The 13563-nt window shown below is 47.1% G+C and overlaps 5 protein-coding genes across 6 annotated transcripts; 3 read left to right on the forward strand and 2 right to left on the reverse strand.

The window, feature by feature from the left end:
* The first annotated feature begins 2725 nt into the window (after nucleotides 1–2725).
* Nucleotides 2726–5285, forward strand: BDBG_05533 (uncharacterized protein). Its single transcript, XM_031722206.1, has 4 exons — nucleotides 2726–2979; nucleotides 3043–3292; nucleotides 3347–4293; nucleotides 4372–5285. Exons 1-4 carry the CDS (start codon nucleotides 2902–2904, stop codon nucleotides 4870–4872), a joined length of 1776 nt encoding a protein of 591 aa, XP_031579030.1. The 5' UTR covers nucleotides 2726–2901; the 3' UTR covers nucleotides 4873–5285.
* Nucleotides 5286–5416: 131 nt separating this feature from the next.
* BDBG_05534 (molecular chaperone GrpE) lies at nucleotides 5417–8036 on the forward strand. The gene is made up of 3 exons (XM_002623980.2): nucleotides 5417–5841; nucleotides 5964–6389; nucleotides 6461–8036. Exons 1-3 carry the CDS (start codon nucleotides 5542–5544, stop codon nucleotides 6491–6493), a joined length of 759 nt encoding a protein of 252 aa, XP_002624026.1. The 5' UTR covers nucleotides 5417–5541; the 3' UTR covers nucleotides 6494–8036.
* BDBG_05535 (phenylalanyl-tRNA synthetase) lies at nucleotides 7282–9345 on the reverse strand. Its single transcript, XM_002623981.2, has one exon. It carries the CDS (start codon nucleotides 9071–9073, stop codon nucleotides 7487–7489), a length of 1587 nt encoding a protein of 528 aa, XP_002624027.1. The 5' UTR covers nucleotides 9074–9345; the 3' UTR covers nucleotides 7282–7486.
* Nucleotides 9346–9406: 61 nt separating this feature from the next.
* BDBG_05536 lies at nucleotides 9407–11776 on the forward strand. 2 transcript variants are annotated; one of them, XM_031722207.1, is made up of 4 exons: nucleotides 9407–9669; nucleotides 9773–9777; nucleotides 9854–9952; nucleotides 10081–11776. In XM_031722207.1, the coding sequence occupies exons 1-4, from the start codon at nucleotides 9534–9536 to the stop codon at nucleotides 10780–10782; spliced, it is 942 nt and encodes a 313-aa protein (XP_031579031.1). In that variant the 5' UTR covers nucleotides 9407–9533; the 3' UTR covers nucleotides 10783–11776. The 2 variants fall into 2 exon arrangements, with proteins under 2 accessions (XP_031579031.1, XP_031579032.1); XM_031722208.1 differs by having other exon boundaries at nucleotides 9773–9952.
* A 206-nt stretch (nucleotides 11777–11982) lies between these two features.
* On the reverse strand, nucleotides 11983–12965 carry BDBG_05537 (cytochrome c oxidase subunit 6b; the record flags this gene model as incomplete). Its single annotated transcript, XM_002623983.2, has 5 exons — nucleotides 11983–12017; nucleotides 12122–12185; nucleotides 12362–12443; nucleotides 12574–12604; nucleotides 12899–12965. 5 exons carry the CDS (start codon nucleotides 12963–12965, stop codon nucleotides 11983–11985), a joined length of 279 nt encoding a protein of 92 aa, XP_002624029.1.
* Nucleotides 12966–13563: the final 598 nt, after the last annotated feature.

A 13563-nucleotide genomic window follows, 5' to 3' on the forward strand; every position in this document is an offset into this window, starting at 1 on the left:
CTTTAGAAGAGAGGCATGAGCAACCTTAGGCCGAATAATCATCGAGGCCCCTTTTTTTCAAACGAACGTCGCCTCAAGGGTCTTCCCTTGTAGCAACTTTCCCCGAACTCGAACGTAGAAAGAGCGAACATGCGGGGTTAGCACCGCCTAGAGTTTCCACGATGCGCTCCGTTTCGTAGGCTAGGAATGCAAACCCAAATTTCTCAGGCTGATATCTTCGCGAATCAATCCAGGTCAGGGGGCGAATTTACCGGCGTTAGTTGGAATTTTCTGCAGCACATCATAGGACAGATGTTGATGCCGTAACACCACACCCTTAAATTGTTTCTTCCGCGTTCTGTGGATGAAATGATTGGATGCAAAAGCGCAGAAAACCTCAGAATAGCTCAGCCTTCTCCAATTCAAAGAGTTGAACAGACTGCTATTGATTGAACCGGTAAATCTCCCCTTAAAACCACGTGGTCACTCATTGAGAGTCCCCGCATTCGAGTTAGCAGCCAAGACGGGTCCAAGGCCATCGTCTTCTCATTAAGTATCATCGGGCGCCAGAATAGCCGAGTGATTCAATTTGTGAACCGATAAGAAGCAACAATGATGAAATTCCAGTGAGGAAACAAAATCGCCTGGGAACTCTAATGCAAACCAAACAACAGCTCTGACTAAAAATGGCATTGTTGTGATTGTACTGTCTTCCCAGCGAAGTATTTCCGGATAAAATTATTTGGAATCTGAAAGTCTTGCGAGATTTGAAGCGCTTTTCTCAGCAAGCTCGCGTTAAAAAATGTACAGTACATGATCAGCTGCCTTCGAGTTTGACTGCGCTACGGAAATCGATCGCAGGCGAAGAGCAACGACTCCGCCAACCAGAGGGGTGACGTAGATCATCTGGACGGCGATTATCCACCTCCCGCAACGCCAGCCCAGCATACGCCCAGCATAAATAAACGTAGCGTAAAAGTTGACTTCAAAAGCTTTGCCTGCATCGTTATGTGAGATATAACTCGGCGAGAGGATTCATTCGACTTTTTTCTCATGCTCCTCTCCCTATCACTTGGGGTGAGGTGATGGCTGCGCAGTTAAAAGGGATCAAGTCACTGAGAGGTCAGGATACATCCCTGTGAAAAACGTGGATGTTGAACCCCGACCTGAGATGCGCCTTGGACAGATTCTAATAAAGGAACTTCTCGCCCCTGAGGCATCGAGATCAAAGTTCACACTAAGGAAATAGTGGCATCCGCTAGTACCGCGACTGCATTCCCGTCGCAGGGGGAAGGGCTCAGAACGAACCCATGCAAGGTGTCAAGGATGTTCAATACAGGCTTGAACCTGCGACATTTCTAGCACCATTGTCGATGCGAGGTAAAGATGGATTATTACACAAGTGCAAGTGCTTGCTCCACGAGAACGCGAGCTGGTAGATCATCTGGTTCGAGCTAGAAACCCCGAAAATCTCGTCGGGAAGCATCCTGGCCCACTGAATAATAAGTTGAGTGCCAGCGAGGTCATACTCTTGCTGGGATTCGTATTCCGGAGACTCCTGGCTTGGCTGGGGGGTTGCTTTCGGACATTTCTAGCAGGGTATCAGCGACCTGAGTGCTCCAGCATTTTTTACGCTGTACGGAGTACACTGTAGATACCTCACTTGTTTAGTGGATTTTTTTGACTTTTCCACATTCCTCCATCATACACAGTGGTGATATTAGCCAAAACACTTGCAGACATAAGTGAGGAGGAGTCGAGAGCAATGGGACCGGATTACCAACTGGGTTGATAGTCCTTACTAGAATCCCCCTAATAAAGACACCCTTGTGAGTGATTCGCTGTTCTATATCGAGCAATAGCCGAATCGATGTTCTGGCTTTCAAGTTTCGTTGATCTAGGGCAAGAGAGGCATTGTCCATTCCAACTGCACAATTGGCATTAACTATAAAGCAAACAAACATCCTTTAGTGACCACAGAAGCGCGGTGTGAACTGGAGGAACCATAGCACACATACAAAAGCTTAGGCTAGCAGGCATAGGTTACAGGACAGAGCCGATCAACCAGTCGTAATGGGTTTAAGACTGACCAAAGGATAGCTCTAATTGATTCATCGAGTCTCTGCTTTACACAATGGTCGGTCATCCTAATAGATCAGCATTTCTTGGGGAATAAGAGAATTTGGTCTTCCCTTGGCCTGAGGGTATTACAACCAAACGTGGATAGGGAATAAATCTAGTGGAAGGCGGGGGTTTAGCAAAGAGGTTATTTTTCGTCATCGGCGTCCAGAATATGGGTTGACTCATTGTTGAGTTTGGCATTGGCGAGAGAAACTTAAGTTGAACTACGGAGTACCTATGCATGTGTTAGTAAAAGTTTACTTTAGGTGTTTAGTTGTGGTCGGTTTGATGTTTTGGATTCGATTTGACCTGTTCTGCTTTATGGAGCCGAGAAGTGCAGGAATGGGCTTCTTGCTCGCTTCTACGGAGTATATTGGTCCAAGTCGCTCAAGCACTTCGACCCCATAGTTTAGGGTCAAATAAGGTTTAGCAAGCTTACTTACAGACATGGATGTTGTTTCAAGGGCTGCAGCATATTCGCGGCTCAGCCCAAGATCCTTACTAGTTTACTGTCTAGAGTCATTTGGTCCTGATGACACCGACTCCTGGTGTGAAGTCGGAGACGATCCACAAAGCAAGTTTCCAGGTCCTCCTCAATACTAGGGCTAAAAGTTGGCGTTTGAGATGTCAATAAGAGAAGCTCTGTCCCGGGTTATAAGGACATACTTCGTTCCCTGGAATCGCTGTTATAGCCATATATAGGTCCGGACAACGACCAGGCTAGAGAGAAATCAGGCATCTACCCCTAACGGCAAATCCGAAGACACCGCCAAATTGCTTTTACGTAAGCTGCGGGAAATAATGATGCTTGCTGTCGAGCAGAAGGTTCAGGAATTTGCCGTACATGTTGGCCTTGCCAGAGGCTGCTCCTCCCCAACTGTGAGCTACTCCCTACAGCGTAAAATTCAGAAGAATCATAGACCACGCTGACTCAACAAACAGCCCAATGACAAGACTCCTTGTAGTTTGAACGTTAGCGTATCGGGAAGGCAAACGCCGACTGAGCACCAAAGGTACCAGCTATGGCCAATCTGGAAAAAGTCAGTAATGACGTCTGGACGGCGGACACCAGATCTAAGTGACCTCAAGAAGAACCCGTTCAAGGAGGGCGGAACACTTCATCGGCGTCGTAAAATTAGTGTTCCGGAATTAAGGCCAATGACGACCGTCCAGGAAAAGAATTCAGATTCGCGTGAGTATCCCCCTGATATTCGTAGTCGCAGCGCTGTCTCTAACTTTGCAGTAGCAACATTACCAGCTAAATTTCCTACTCATGAACGGTCGAGTAGCGCCCCTGGAGCATCCTGGAGCCGGCCAACGTTCAAAGATTCCGCCCTCGATGCTGTTGGAGAACCAGTAAGTTCGTCAAGAGAGTCCTTTGGAAAAGTGCTTAGACCTTCTCCCATGGAAGATGATGGCCATAAGTCAATAAAAAGGGCCTCCTCATTACTGCTTCCCGACGCACTAGAGCCATATCCCTTTGTTGCAGATGAAGTTGGATCTTCAAAAGGCAATTTGCCTATAAAACATCCAAGACCAAACCAATCGGAGAAAGACAAACCGCCTGAAGTGCCGCCAAAATCACCCAGACTCGGCCTGCGAACCTTGGCTACCCAGCCAGTGGCCAACTATTTCAGCGCCAGCTCAAATTCCTCCGCTACAACATTGACTGCTCCAACGAACAGTCCCACAGCCTGCAAGTGTTCCACGCAGAGTTTCATATTTCCCTTACACGCCAAGACCGTCGAAACACAGCCGGGTTCATTTGATCTGGGAGTCCTTGCGACCCCATGGATCTCGCCGTCTCCACTGAAGGGCAGAGGTACCCCCAAGCATTCAAGGAACAGAAGTGTCGGGGTTTGCCAAACGTATCCAAGCACGATCACATCACCGCCCATGCTGCATAGAAAAGGTTCAATGTCGCTAGATAACAAGCCAGACATCCCTGTAGACTCAATCGCGGTGAAGGCACCCCCAAGGAATAAATCTCCAATGGAGGAGAGTCCAAGGGCGGTTAAACCGAATAATGAACCTCTTGACTGCTCATCCCTGATCTTACCAGCCGGAATCCCGGCACACACTGCTCCAAAGCTGCTTCCATTCGATGAAATCGAGAGATTAAAAGACCAGGCGTGGGACCAGGCCAAGAGATTTGAAGTACTAAAGTTCTCCGAAGTCCGATCGCTTTCTAGGGTAAGTCGTCGTTGTTTGTCTTGTCAATGTAATTGGTTTGTCTCCATATCCTTGTCACAATACTGAGCTTGTATCAAGGAATTGCGAGTACTCGATAAAAGGTGCGATTATCTCCGCGAAACTTACAAGTCATTGCGATCCGGGCGCCGTAGCCTGCACACACGCATGATCTCGTACCTCAAATCGCCCCGGGTTTCCAAGTTCTCGAGGGAAGGCATCCTCAAGCAAGAAGAAGCTCTCTCCGAACTTGACCAGTCAATTGACGAATGGGTCTACAAGCTGGAACATGCTGAAAACAAACGGATTCGTATTCGACAGAAGTTGCTTGAGCACATGGCTGGTGCAATGACGTTGTGGGCTCCACACTATGATAGTGTTATTTTAGCAGATGACCAGATACCATCTCGAAGCCCATCGAGAGCGGAGACTCCGCTGGGCGTTAACCGCCGGGAGGTAGAATCGATTAAGATATATGCAGGTGCCGAACTGCACACTTTGTTTGCTAACATCGAAAGGGAGATGGAAAAGATGGTCAATCCTGCGCCGTCAACTCCACCCACAGCCACGCTGGTATCCTAACGGGCTCACGTCCGCACAGCACGTTCGTACACACGATGAATTCTCGCTCGCAAATGCTCTGAAAGCCATTCCATACGACACAATGATTTTCTTCCTTCAGTGAACTTTTTGCCTCTATTTCTCTTTAATCCAATTTCTGGACGAGCAATGTGGTCATTGGATCAGGCATGGCGCAATAAGGCACTTTGCTGTAACCTTTGGCAACAGGTCAACGATGTCGGATTCAAGTCTTTTGGAAATTGTATGCTTCCATGATTTCCCTGTTCATTTCCTTATTGTATATATCCATTATGTTATGTTCTCCTGCTGTTTGTTATGATTTGATCCAGATAATGGGAGGCTGGTTATAAGAGGAAATGAAATAAATGAAGTATTCTTTCTACAAAAATGTATACCATAGGTAGAGATGCAAGCAGAATAGACAGATGTTTTGATCATGTAGAGAGTTTCAGTCTGATCCGTCGTTGAATTTAGCTTCGCCCGGAAAAATGTTAAACCGTTGGGCTCTGAATTTTATGATTCTATCGCAAGCTTAGAATTTCCTTTTCCAGTAACTAGTCATACATAGATTATCTACAATATTCATCTCCCACTACTCCCAAACTTCTTCTTTCTTTAGCACAAGCTCCTCCGGTTCTACCTTGGAGAATATCACCCTAGCTATACACCATGATTTCTAGAACTATGCTTCAACGCCAGGCTGCAAAGTCTGTGCTGTCTATTCGCTCTACATCAAATCGTGTTCTGCCAGCAACAAGAACCGCATATTTGCAACCACTCTCTCAGTCTATCAAACCATTCCCTCCACGATTATGCCAGAGATATTATTCATCTGATCAGTCCGAAGGAGCAGAGCCCAAGAAAGACACTGCCACAGAAGAGAATGGCAACGAAAAGAAGCCAGAAGCCGTAGAAGACCCCGTTAAGAAAGAGCTTGAAGCTGCGAAAAAAGAAATTGTTGATCTCAAGGTATGCGACCTATCTGTCCGTTTTTGGTTTTTGTGTGGTTGTCCTGTGGCGCCCCTTCTGGAGGCATTACGACGAAGTTTCGAAGAAAACAAATATCTGATACATTAACATCCCAATTTCAGGATAAATATCTCCGCTCCGTTGCCGATTTCCGGAACCTTCAGGAACGTACACGCAGGGAGGTAGAATCTGCCCGGAATTTCGCTATCCAGCGATTTGCAACAGATCTTCTTGATTCCATTGACAACCTCGACCGCGCCCTTGCTGCCGTCCCTGCAGAAAAAATCTCCGGCGCGGGTGAGAAGGAGAACAGGGAACTGACAGAGCTGGTGGCTGGCCTTCGAATGACCGAACGTGTCCTGTTCAACACATTGAATAAGCATGGGTTGGAAAGATTCGATCCCTCCGAGCTGGTAGACGGCAAACCGCAGAAGTTTGATCCAAAATTACACGAGGCGACTTTCATGGCTGCGGCTGAGGGCAAAGAGGATGGAGATGTGCTCCACGCTCAAACTAAGGGATTTATTCTCAATGGCCGTACACTCAGGGTAAGATCTTATTTTTGTCTCCTTTGATTTACTACTGAGCTAAGCTAACACTACCGTCCGTAAAAATACAGGCTGCGAAAGTCGGAGTTGTGAAGAACTCCTAGGCACGAATTCGTATCCAGATATCGAACAATAAAAGCCACTTTCCTCCCCTTTCACACCCCTATTACGGAACCTCGCCGCTTTCACAAACAGCAATATAGACTTTTAAGGCGGTAATCTCCCTTCTCCCCACAATCAGCACAATTTTCCGTGTACAGCTACAATCCTTAGTAGCTCTATTCCTTTACTCCACCTTATTCTCTGTACAATATCCATGCATGTATTCGACGCGGACAGGAAAAAAAATATCACTGTATAAAACGGGAGAAACAACACGGACGACGGCGTTTTTCCGATCTGTTGCATTCATCATCTCTTCGCTATTTGAGAGCTACTATTTTATGGAGCGCGCACATACACATATATATCCCTATTTTCCAAACCGCTCTGATATTTACCGTCTCCTTTTTGTTTTCCTCCTCTTTTCTGTTAGTTTTTTTTACGTCTTTCTCATATTTTCCCCATTATTACACATCTCTCCTCTCTTAATGTGTTCATCAGCAGCGCCAGGCTTGGGACCTTTGGTACGATATATATGATATGGTGAATTCTCACTCTTTCCGATTTTTGGCCAGCTTCCTTTTTGTGTGATCCTTTTCAATCTACTTTTATTAGACCTTGGCGTCACCAGTGGGAAGTGGGGTCTTAGGTGGGTGTCTACTTTTTCTTTTTATTTTTAGTTTTTTATGAAATAAGGTGTAATCAAATCCGGAAGCGGTTGATCCGATAGTTGATTACTTTTAACATTTCGTACAGGCAAGCTGCGAATTAACATTTAGTTAGCTCAACTCAGAAGCATCACCACCCTTTATTAACAAAACGGTGCGACGTCTATTGCTGTAATGTACGTTGGAAAAGGTGAGAAGGAGCAAAAATTGTTATCATCCAGCAAACTATGAGCCAGAGAGCATATTTTTTTAAAAATACAAGATATTGTAGGTTAAATAAAAACAAAATATACGCAGATATATTGTACAGTAAATCTATCACCATGATCATCTAATCTCCACACCAGCCCTCTCCACCAACTCCTGCCTCACCCTTTCATGCAACTTATTCGTCTCGTCGTTCGTCAGCGTCCTCTCTAAACTCCGATAATTAACCCGATAGCACAAACTCTTCCGCCCGGTCTTCGGTTGCATAAACTCATCCACAAGTTGCACATCCTCCACCAGATTGCCAGCAACATCACGCACAATTTCCATCATATCATTTTCATGGAACAGTGTGCGGCCGCCTGCAGCAGTTGCGGCTGAAGGTGGTAGCCAAAAGGCAACATCCTTGTAGCACGCAGGGTGTTTTGAGAAGGGGACGAAGCGGGTGATTTTGCCCGCTTGGAATTGGGAGAGGAAGCGCGGATCCTCGGACCAGAAGAGGCGGATGTCCGGGATGTTGAAGAGGAGCATGGCGATGCGTTCAAGGCCGAGGCCGAACGCCCAGCCGACGCGGTGCGGGACGTCGGAGGAGATGAGGAGCTCTTGTTTAACGACGCCGCAGCCGAGGACTTCGAGCCAGTCGCCTTGCCAAAACACCTCGAGTTCCCAGGAGGGGCTGGTGAAGGGGAAGTAGGCTTCGACCCAGCGGACTTTGAGGGGTTCCTGGTCCGCGTGGGAGGATTCGGGAGTTCCTTCGCGGGCAGCGGAGAAGATTTTAACGACGAGACGTTCGAGAGAGCGTTTGAGGTGGGCTGCGATTGCTTCTGTCTCCTCGACGCTGAGGTGGGCTGCTTGCAGGGGGTTTCTTTGCGGGTGTATTGTTGGGTTTAGATCTTCGACTTTAACGTCGTGAGTGGGGATTTTATCGGCGTCTTTCATGATGGCCTCTGCGGTTTGAGCTGAGTATTTCAAGGGGTCTTTTTGGGGGCGCTGCCATAATCTTGCCCCCTCCATTTGGTGGAAGACTGGATAATGGCTTCTGTCAATAGCATCGCGTCTGTAAACATCTGCGACTACAGTATACCCCTCCTCGTCTGGCCGTGTTTTCTCGTTTAAACCCATGCGCTGGAAGTAAGAGTGCTGGTGAGCACTCGTATGCGTCCTCAAAACCGTAGATTTGTTCACGTAGTATGTATCCGTCCTACTCCGCCCAGGGTGATCTGTAGGGAACCCGAGGACATCGAAGTTCTGCGTCGTCGAGACGATAGGGTTTGCTTCAGCATAATTGCCAAACTCTGGGCCGGTGAATTGGCTCTCTATAAGCTGCCGTGTAATCGCAAGAGGATGGTTTTTATTGAGATAGAGGCGGCGTCCGATATGCGACAGGATGCTTCTCGGTGTGTTTGTCCACTCGTCGACCAGGTGGGTTCTGTCACCGTCTTTGATGCGCCCCTGGAGTATCTGGACTGGTGATATCTGGCTATCAGACTGAGATCTCGATTCCGCTAGAGCTTCCCCCGAGGCTGAGCCTGACGCTACTGCTGCTGCTGCTTCTCCTCCCGTTGTTCTTGAGCTGCTAGACCTTGAGGTGACGAGGGGAGCCAATTGACTCCGCGACGGGTTGTAATAATACCCTGTGGTCCTTGCCGTGGAATGGGTCTGCTTAGAGGCCAACCTCAGCATTCTGCCAGTCGCAAGCAACCGCATGTCTCTCTGACTCGACTGGTCGGTAGCTTATGACGAGGCAATTGGGCCCGTTTTGTCGGTTCTCGTCCGTTCCCTTCAGTCCAGGCCGGAGCAGAGTATTTAAACAAATGCAAATCACGAATTTCTTCGAACACAGAGCCGAGTTAATCGTGAATTCATCTGCCCAGCTGGGCGGTATCCTAGTAACTTTGAGACTAAATAACCACCAAGCCAATAGAAAGTCCTAATTTCAATTTTAGAACGGCTAGGGGTGGTGGCATGTAATGGTTGGTACGGTATTCTTCAGGCGGACTTAAAAATAAATTTCGGCGGAATTTAAGAAAATAAAAATGATCTCAATGATCTCAACCGGAGAGTCAACATCACCCTCGGCCCAGCCACAGAACAGCACAGCTATAGCTCTCAACGCTCTCTTTGTTTGGCGGGATGTATGTGCATACCATACTGCTAAATTGTCAAGATGGCAGATAGCGACAATATGAAGGGTTCAAAGCCCTCGTCTGCTCCACAGTCGCTTCCTCCGCGCCATTATCCCTTCTGGTTCGGCGGTTCTGCATCGTGCATGGCGACCGCAACGACGCATCCCTTGGATCTTTGTATGTCGCATTCCCTTTTTTATATATGTATATATATTGATTTTGTTTCTGCTACGCTGAGAGACATATGTGACTGACATCTTGGGGAGTTAAAAAACTATAGTGAAGGTATATCACCTCCTCGAGATCTTTCTGTAGCCGAAGTGAAGAAGATCAGCTCTAAACAATGATATCCCCGTCATAGGTCCGCCTCCAGACCCGAAAACCAGGAGACCCTGCTGGAATGCTGAGGACTGCCTCTCATATCGTCAAGAATAATGGGGTCCTGGGTCTATACAATGGTGTACGTTTATTATACCCATCCCCAGCAGTTGTGGTACCTCTGGTTTACAATCGGGGAAGAAAAAAACGAAAGAAAGAAGGAAAAAGCGCTGATGAATTGAGTTGGTCCTCCTCCAAAAAATGAAATAGCTCTCAGCCTCTCTCCTCCGCGCAATAACATACTCAACCACCCGGTTCGGAGTCTACGAGGAGCTTAAATCACATTTCACCTCCGCCGAATCTTCCCCTTCCCTACTCACCCTTGTCCTCATGGCTTCAGCCGCAGGCTTAGCAGGCGGGCTGGTCGGTAACCCTGCCGACGTCCTCAACGTCCGCATGCAATCCGACGCAGCCTTGCCCCCAGCCCAGAGAAGGAACTACAGACACGCCTTGCACGGATTGATGCAGATGGTCCGTTCGGAGGGCCCGTCCAGTCTATTCCGCGGCCTGTGGCCGAATTCAGCCCGCGCAATCCTTATGAACGCTTCCCAGCTGTCCACGTACGATACTTTCAAGGGAATATGCATCAAGCACTTTGGTATGTCGGATAACATCAACACGCACTTCACAGCTTCGCTCATGGCCGGGTTCATGGCGACGACGATATGCAGTCCCGTCGATGTGATAAAGACGAGGATAATGACGGCGAACCCTGCGGAGTCGAAGGGGCACGGCATCGTCGGCCTGTTGAAGGAGGTGATTAGGAAAGAAGGGTTTTCGTGGATGTTCCGGGGCTGGACACCTAGTTTTATCCGCCTGGCGCCGCAGACTATCGCTACGTTCCTGTTTTTGGAAGAGCATAAGAAAATATACCGAGCTTTGAACCCGCGTATTGAGGATTCTCTCATCTAACGCCTGAACGAAAAAGGGGCAGAGAAAAAAGACAAGGAACAAAAAACCTACCATACACGAGATATATTCGTAATCCTTGATCAGGAATTGGGTCAGGTTATCTGGATAAAAGGCAATCCCTCGCTACGCCCTCCTTCCACATTCGCACTTCCAGACATATATCTCCCATCTTCCAATGCCATATCTCGATGTTAACTTCTTCTACTTAAAAAACCTTGGATTCTCCGACAATGCGGATCCCCCAGCGATTATGTTTCTCTATTTAAGAAGCAAACACGAACCGCAATCTATTTAACCTTGTTCTTAATTTTCCTCGCTCATGATATCTCACAAACAGTCCAACTACTACTACCGCTTTCACAGCTAGAGCTACAGTATTCTTTGTTTTCTACTTTCCTTTGGGCGAACCTATAGACCTATAGAGTCGGATAGAGATCGTGGCGTTTCAAAAATAATTGCTTCTTCTACTACATTGAGGCCCTTTTGCCCTGTTTTTCTCTTTTACATGTACAATAGTAATAATGTAGATCAACACCTTCCTTCCCCCTTCCCCTGCTCCTTTTGCATATATATATATATGTCCACAGAAACATTCACTGTCCCTTCGAATATAGTGTGTTTAGATTCATTTCTTATTTTCCCAATTGCGACCATTGAAAAATCCGGATTCTAGGAAAAAGGGATTATGGAGAGAGATGAAGGCTGTTTGACTAATTACATCGGAAACAGAAATGTAGAAAAAAAGCAACAAAGCTATATGAACTACAGATCCTATCACAGCTCGCACTCATTCTGCTTCCTTGACTCACGCCCTTCTTTTTGAGAGAGAAAAATAAAATTACATGCATGCCACTCCCACAAAAGTAATTATCATGTCAAGGACGGGAGAAGAGGAATGAACAAAGTTGAGATATAAGAAATCATAAGAACAAACACCCCAAATTTCAACCTTCAAAAAACATCATGCCAATCAATACAGTGAAAGGTGCTGCTTCGAAACTACCCATTGACCATTTCTACATTACAGGAGAGGGGGACATAAAATGGGGTGAGCGGGGGAGTAAATTCATAGATATGTCATGCTATGTTAATATATTTAATACAAGAGCTAGTTTCCCACTGCTAACTTATTTTTGTTCGCTTCTCTTATCAAAAACAAACATGAAACTTTCCTTTTCCGTCAAGTGTTGCTCACATCGACTACCGATCGAGACGAGCGGGGAAGTTGCCGGCTTCTATTTAGCGGGGGATTGGATTAGTATATATATATATATAAGTGTGTGTGGAGGCTTTCTTTATCACGCGCTTTGAAGCGGATAGAATGACGTGGAAAACGTACCGCGCTGGTCATCCCATCTATCGGTCCAACCCTTCGGGCAGAGTGATCTGTAGGCGAGGTAGAACTGTTTACTCGGAAAGGGGAAGAAGGATATTGTGTTAGTATTGTTCTAATGTCATTCATTCATCATGACCTAGGTATCATGTAGGCAATGGGGCGCGCCGGCAAAAAATATTGGGAAACGGGGCGTGAAATGTTTTGTATATTTTTTCTTTTCTTTTCTTTTTCGGCCTTGCTTACCTGTCTGCATGGGCGGAAGTCCTCGCCCTTGGCTATGATACACTTATGGTAGTCGACGTAGTTTTGCCAGCAGTGCTTTGTTCTGTGGTTCGAAAGGTTAGTTTTGTGTTCAGCTAAAACAGATTCTGTCCGCGACAATAATGGAAATATTAGGAAATTGGGAAAAATCGCAGTTATTATTGCTTTACGGAAAGGTATTGGAAGAGTCTTACTGGTTTTGATTGGGGAAGCGGGCATCGTAGCCTTTTTATTTGTGATTTTGTCGTAACATGGTCAGCTTCAACTTGACTCTTTCAAGTCCACGCTTTTTTTTCAATTGGCTAGCGGAATGTGGGGGATGCCACGGGGTAATGACTGCGCAGCTCATTGTAGGAATCGTTTTGGATTTCTTATTACATACCGGCTGTTGCAGGATAGAGTTAGTTAGCTGAGGAGTTCATTCATCAAGGTGTTTGCTTTCAATTAAGTGATTGGATTTTGTGTGGTTGTGTGTGAGAGGGAGAGATGGGACGGGATTGGGGCCGAGATGATTCTTACCAGTGACGAACTTGAAGGGCTTGGTTTCGACGGGTTCGTCAGGATCAGCGTCTGGGATGTTGCTCATGGTGTAGACGGGAGTAGTTGGTTGCAGCAGCAGCAATTGGGGCGGGCAGGATGTGGTCGACGGGCGATGTTGATGTCGAATGTTGCAGCGGAGGAGAAAGGAAGAGATGAGGTTGGCCTGTCAGTGGTCTGACCAGCGCAGTCCCGTGAGCCGGCCAGCCAAGGAAAAACGCAGCCGGAGCGGCGGCTGCTGATTGGGTGGCGACTCACACCACCGCCCCGTTTCCACATCCACATCAAATCACAGCAACATAAAACCTTCCAGGGAACTTCACTCTCGCTTTTGCCTCTGTTTTCTGCCAGCTTCAATTCACGACAGCTACGACAGTTTCCCACCTGCAACAGACGCTCTTCGCCTGTGATTACCCAGTCATCATGTTCGCGACTCGCCCGCTGAGAATGCAGCTCACCCGGCCGCGACTAGCTCCCTTGCCTGTCAGTCAATTCATACCTGATACCTCAACCACCACACATCATATCTGCCATGGAACTTTGCTAACTTAGAGTGCGATATAGAAGGAAGACCTGAGCGGTATTTAATGCCCGCCCTCCTCCCCTAGGAGCCTGCAATGAGAATCCGTATATATAAAAAAAGAGGA

The sequence above is a fragment of the Blastomyces gilchristii genome (genome assembly GCF_000003855.2).
Source record: "Blastomyces gilchristii SLH14081 genomic scaffold supercont1.11, whole genome shotgun sequence".
NCBI lineage: Eukaryota > Fungi > Ascomycota > Eurotiomycetes > Onygenales > Ajellomycetaceae > Blastomyces > Blastomyces gilchristii.

Coding starts and splice junctions, on each gene's coding strand:
- BDBG_05534 (XM_002623980.2), top strand. CDS start 5,542: ATGATTTCTAGAACTATGCTTCAACGCCAGGCTGCAAAGTCTGTGCTG. Junction 5,842..5,963: donor AAGAAATTGTTGATCTCAAG/GTATGCGACCTA, acceptor TCCCAATTTCAG/GATAAATATCTCCGCTCCGT. Junction 6,390..6,460: donor TCAATGGCCGTACACTCAGG/GTAAGATCTTAT, acceptor GTAAAAATACAG/GCTGCGAAAGTCGGAGTTGT.
- BDBG_05533 (XM_031722206.1), top strand. CDS start 2,902: ATGATGCTTGCTGTCGAGCAGAAGGTTCAGGAATTTGCCGTACATGTT. Junction 2,980..3,042: donor GAGGCTGCTCCTCCCCAACT/GTGAGCTACTCC, acceptor CTCAACAAACAG/CCCAATGACAAGACTCCTTG. Junction 4,294..4,371: donor AAGTCCGATCGCTTTCTAGG/GTAAGTCGTCGT, acceptor GCTTGTATCAAG/GAATTGCGAGTACTCGATAA.
- BDBG_05536 (XM_031722207.1), top strand. CDS start 9,534: ATGGCAGATAGCGACAATATGAAGGGTTCAAAGCCCTCGTCTGCTCCA. Junction 9,953..10,080: donor TCCTGGGTCTATACAATGGT/GTACGTTTATTA, acceptor AAAATGAAATAG/CTCTCAGCCTCTCTCCTCCG.
- BDBG_05535 (XM_002623981.2), bottom strand. CDS start 9,073: ATGCGGTTGCTTGCGACTGGCAGAATGCTGAGGTTGGCCTCTAAGCAG.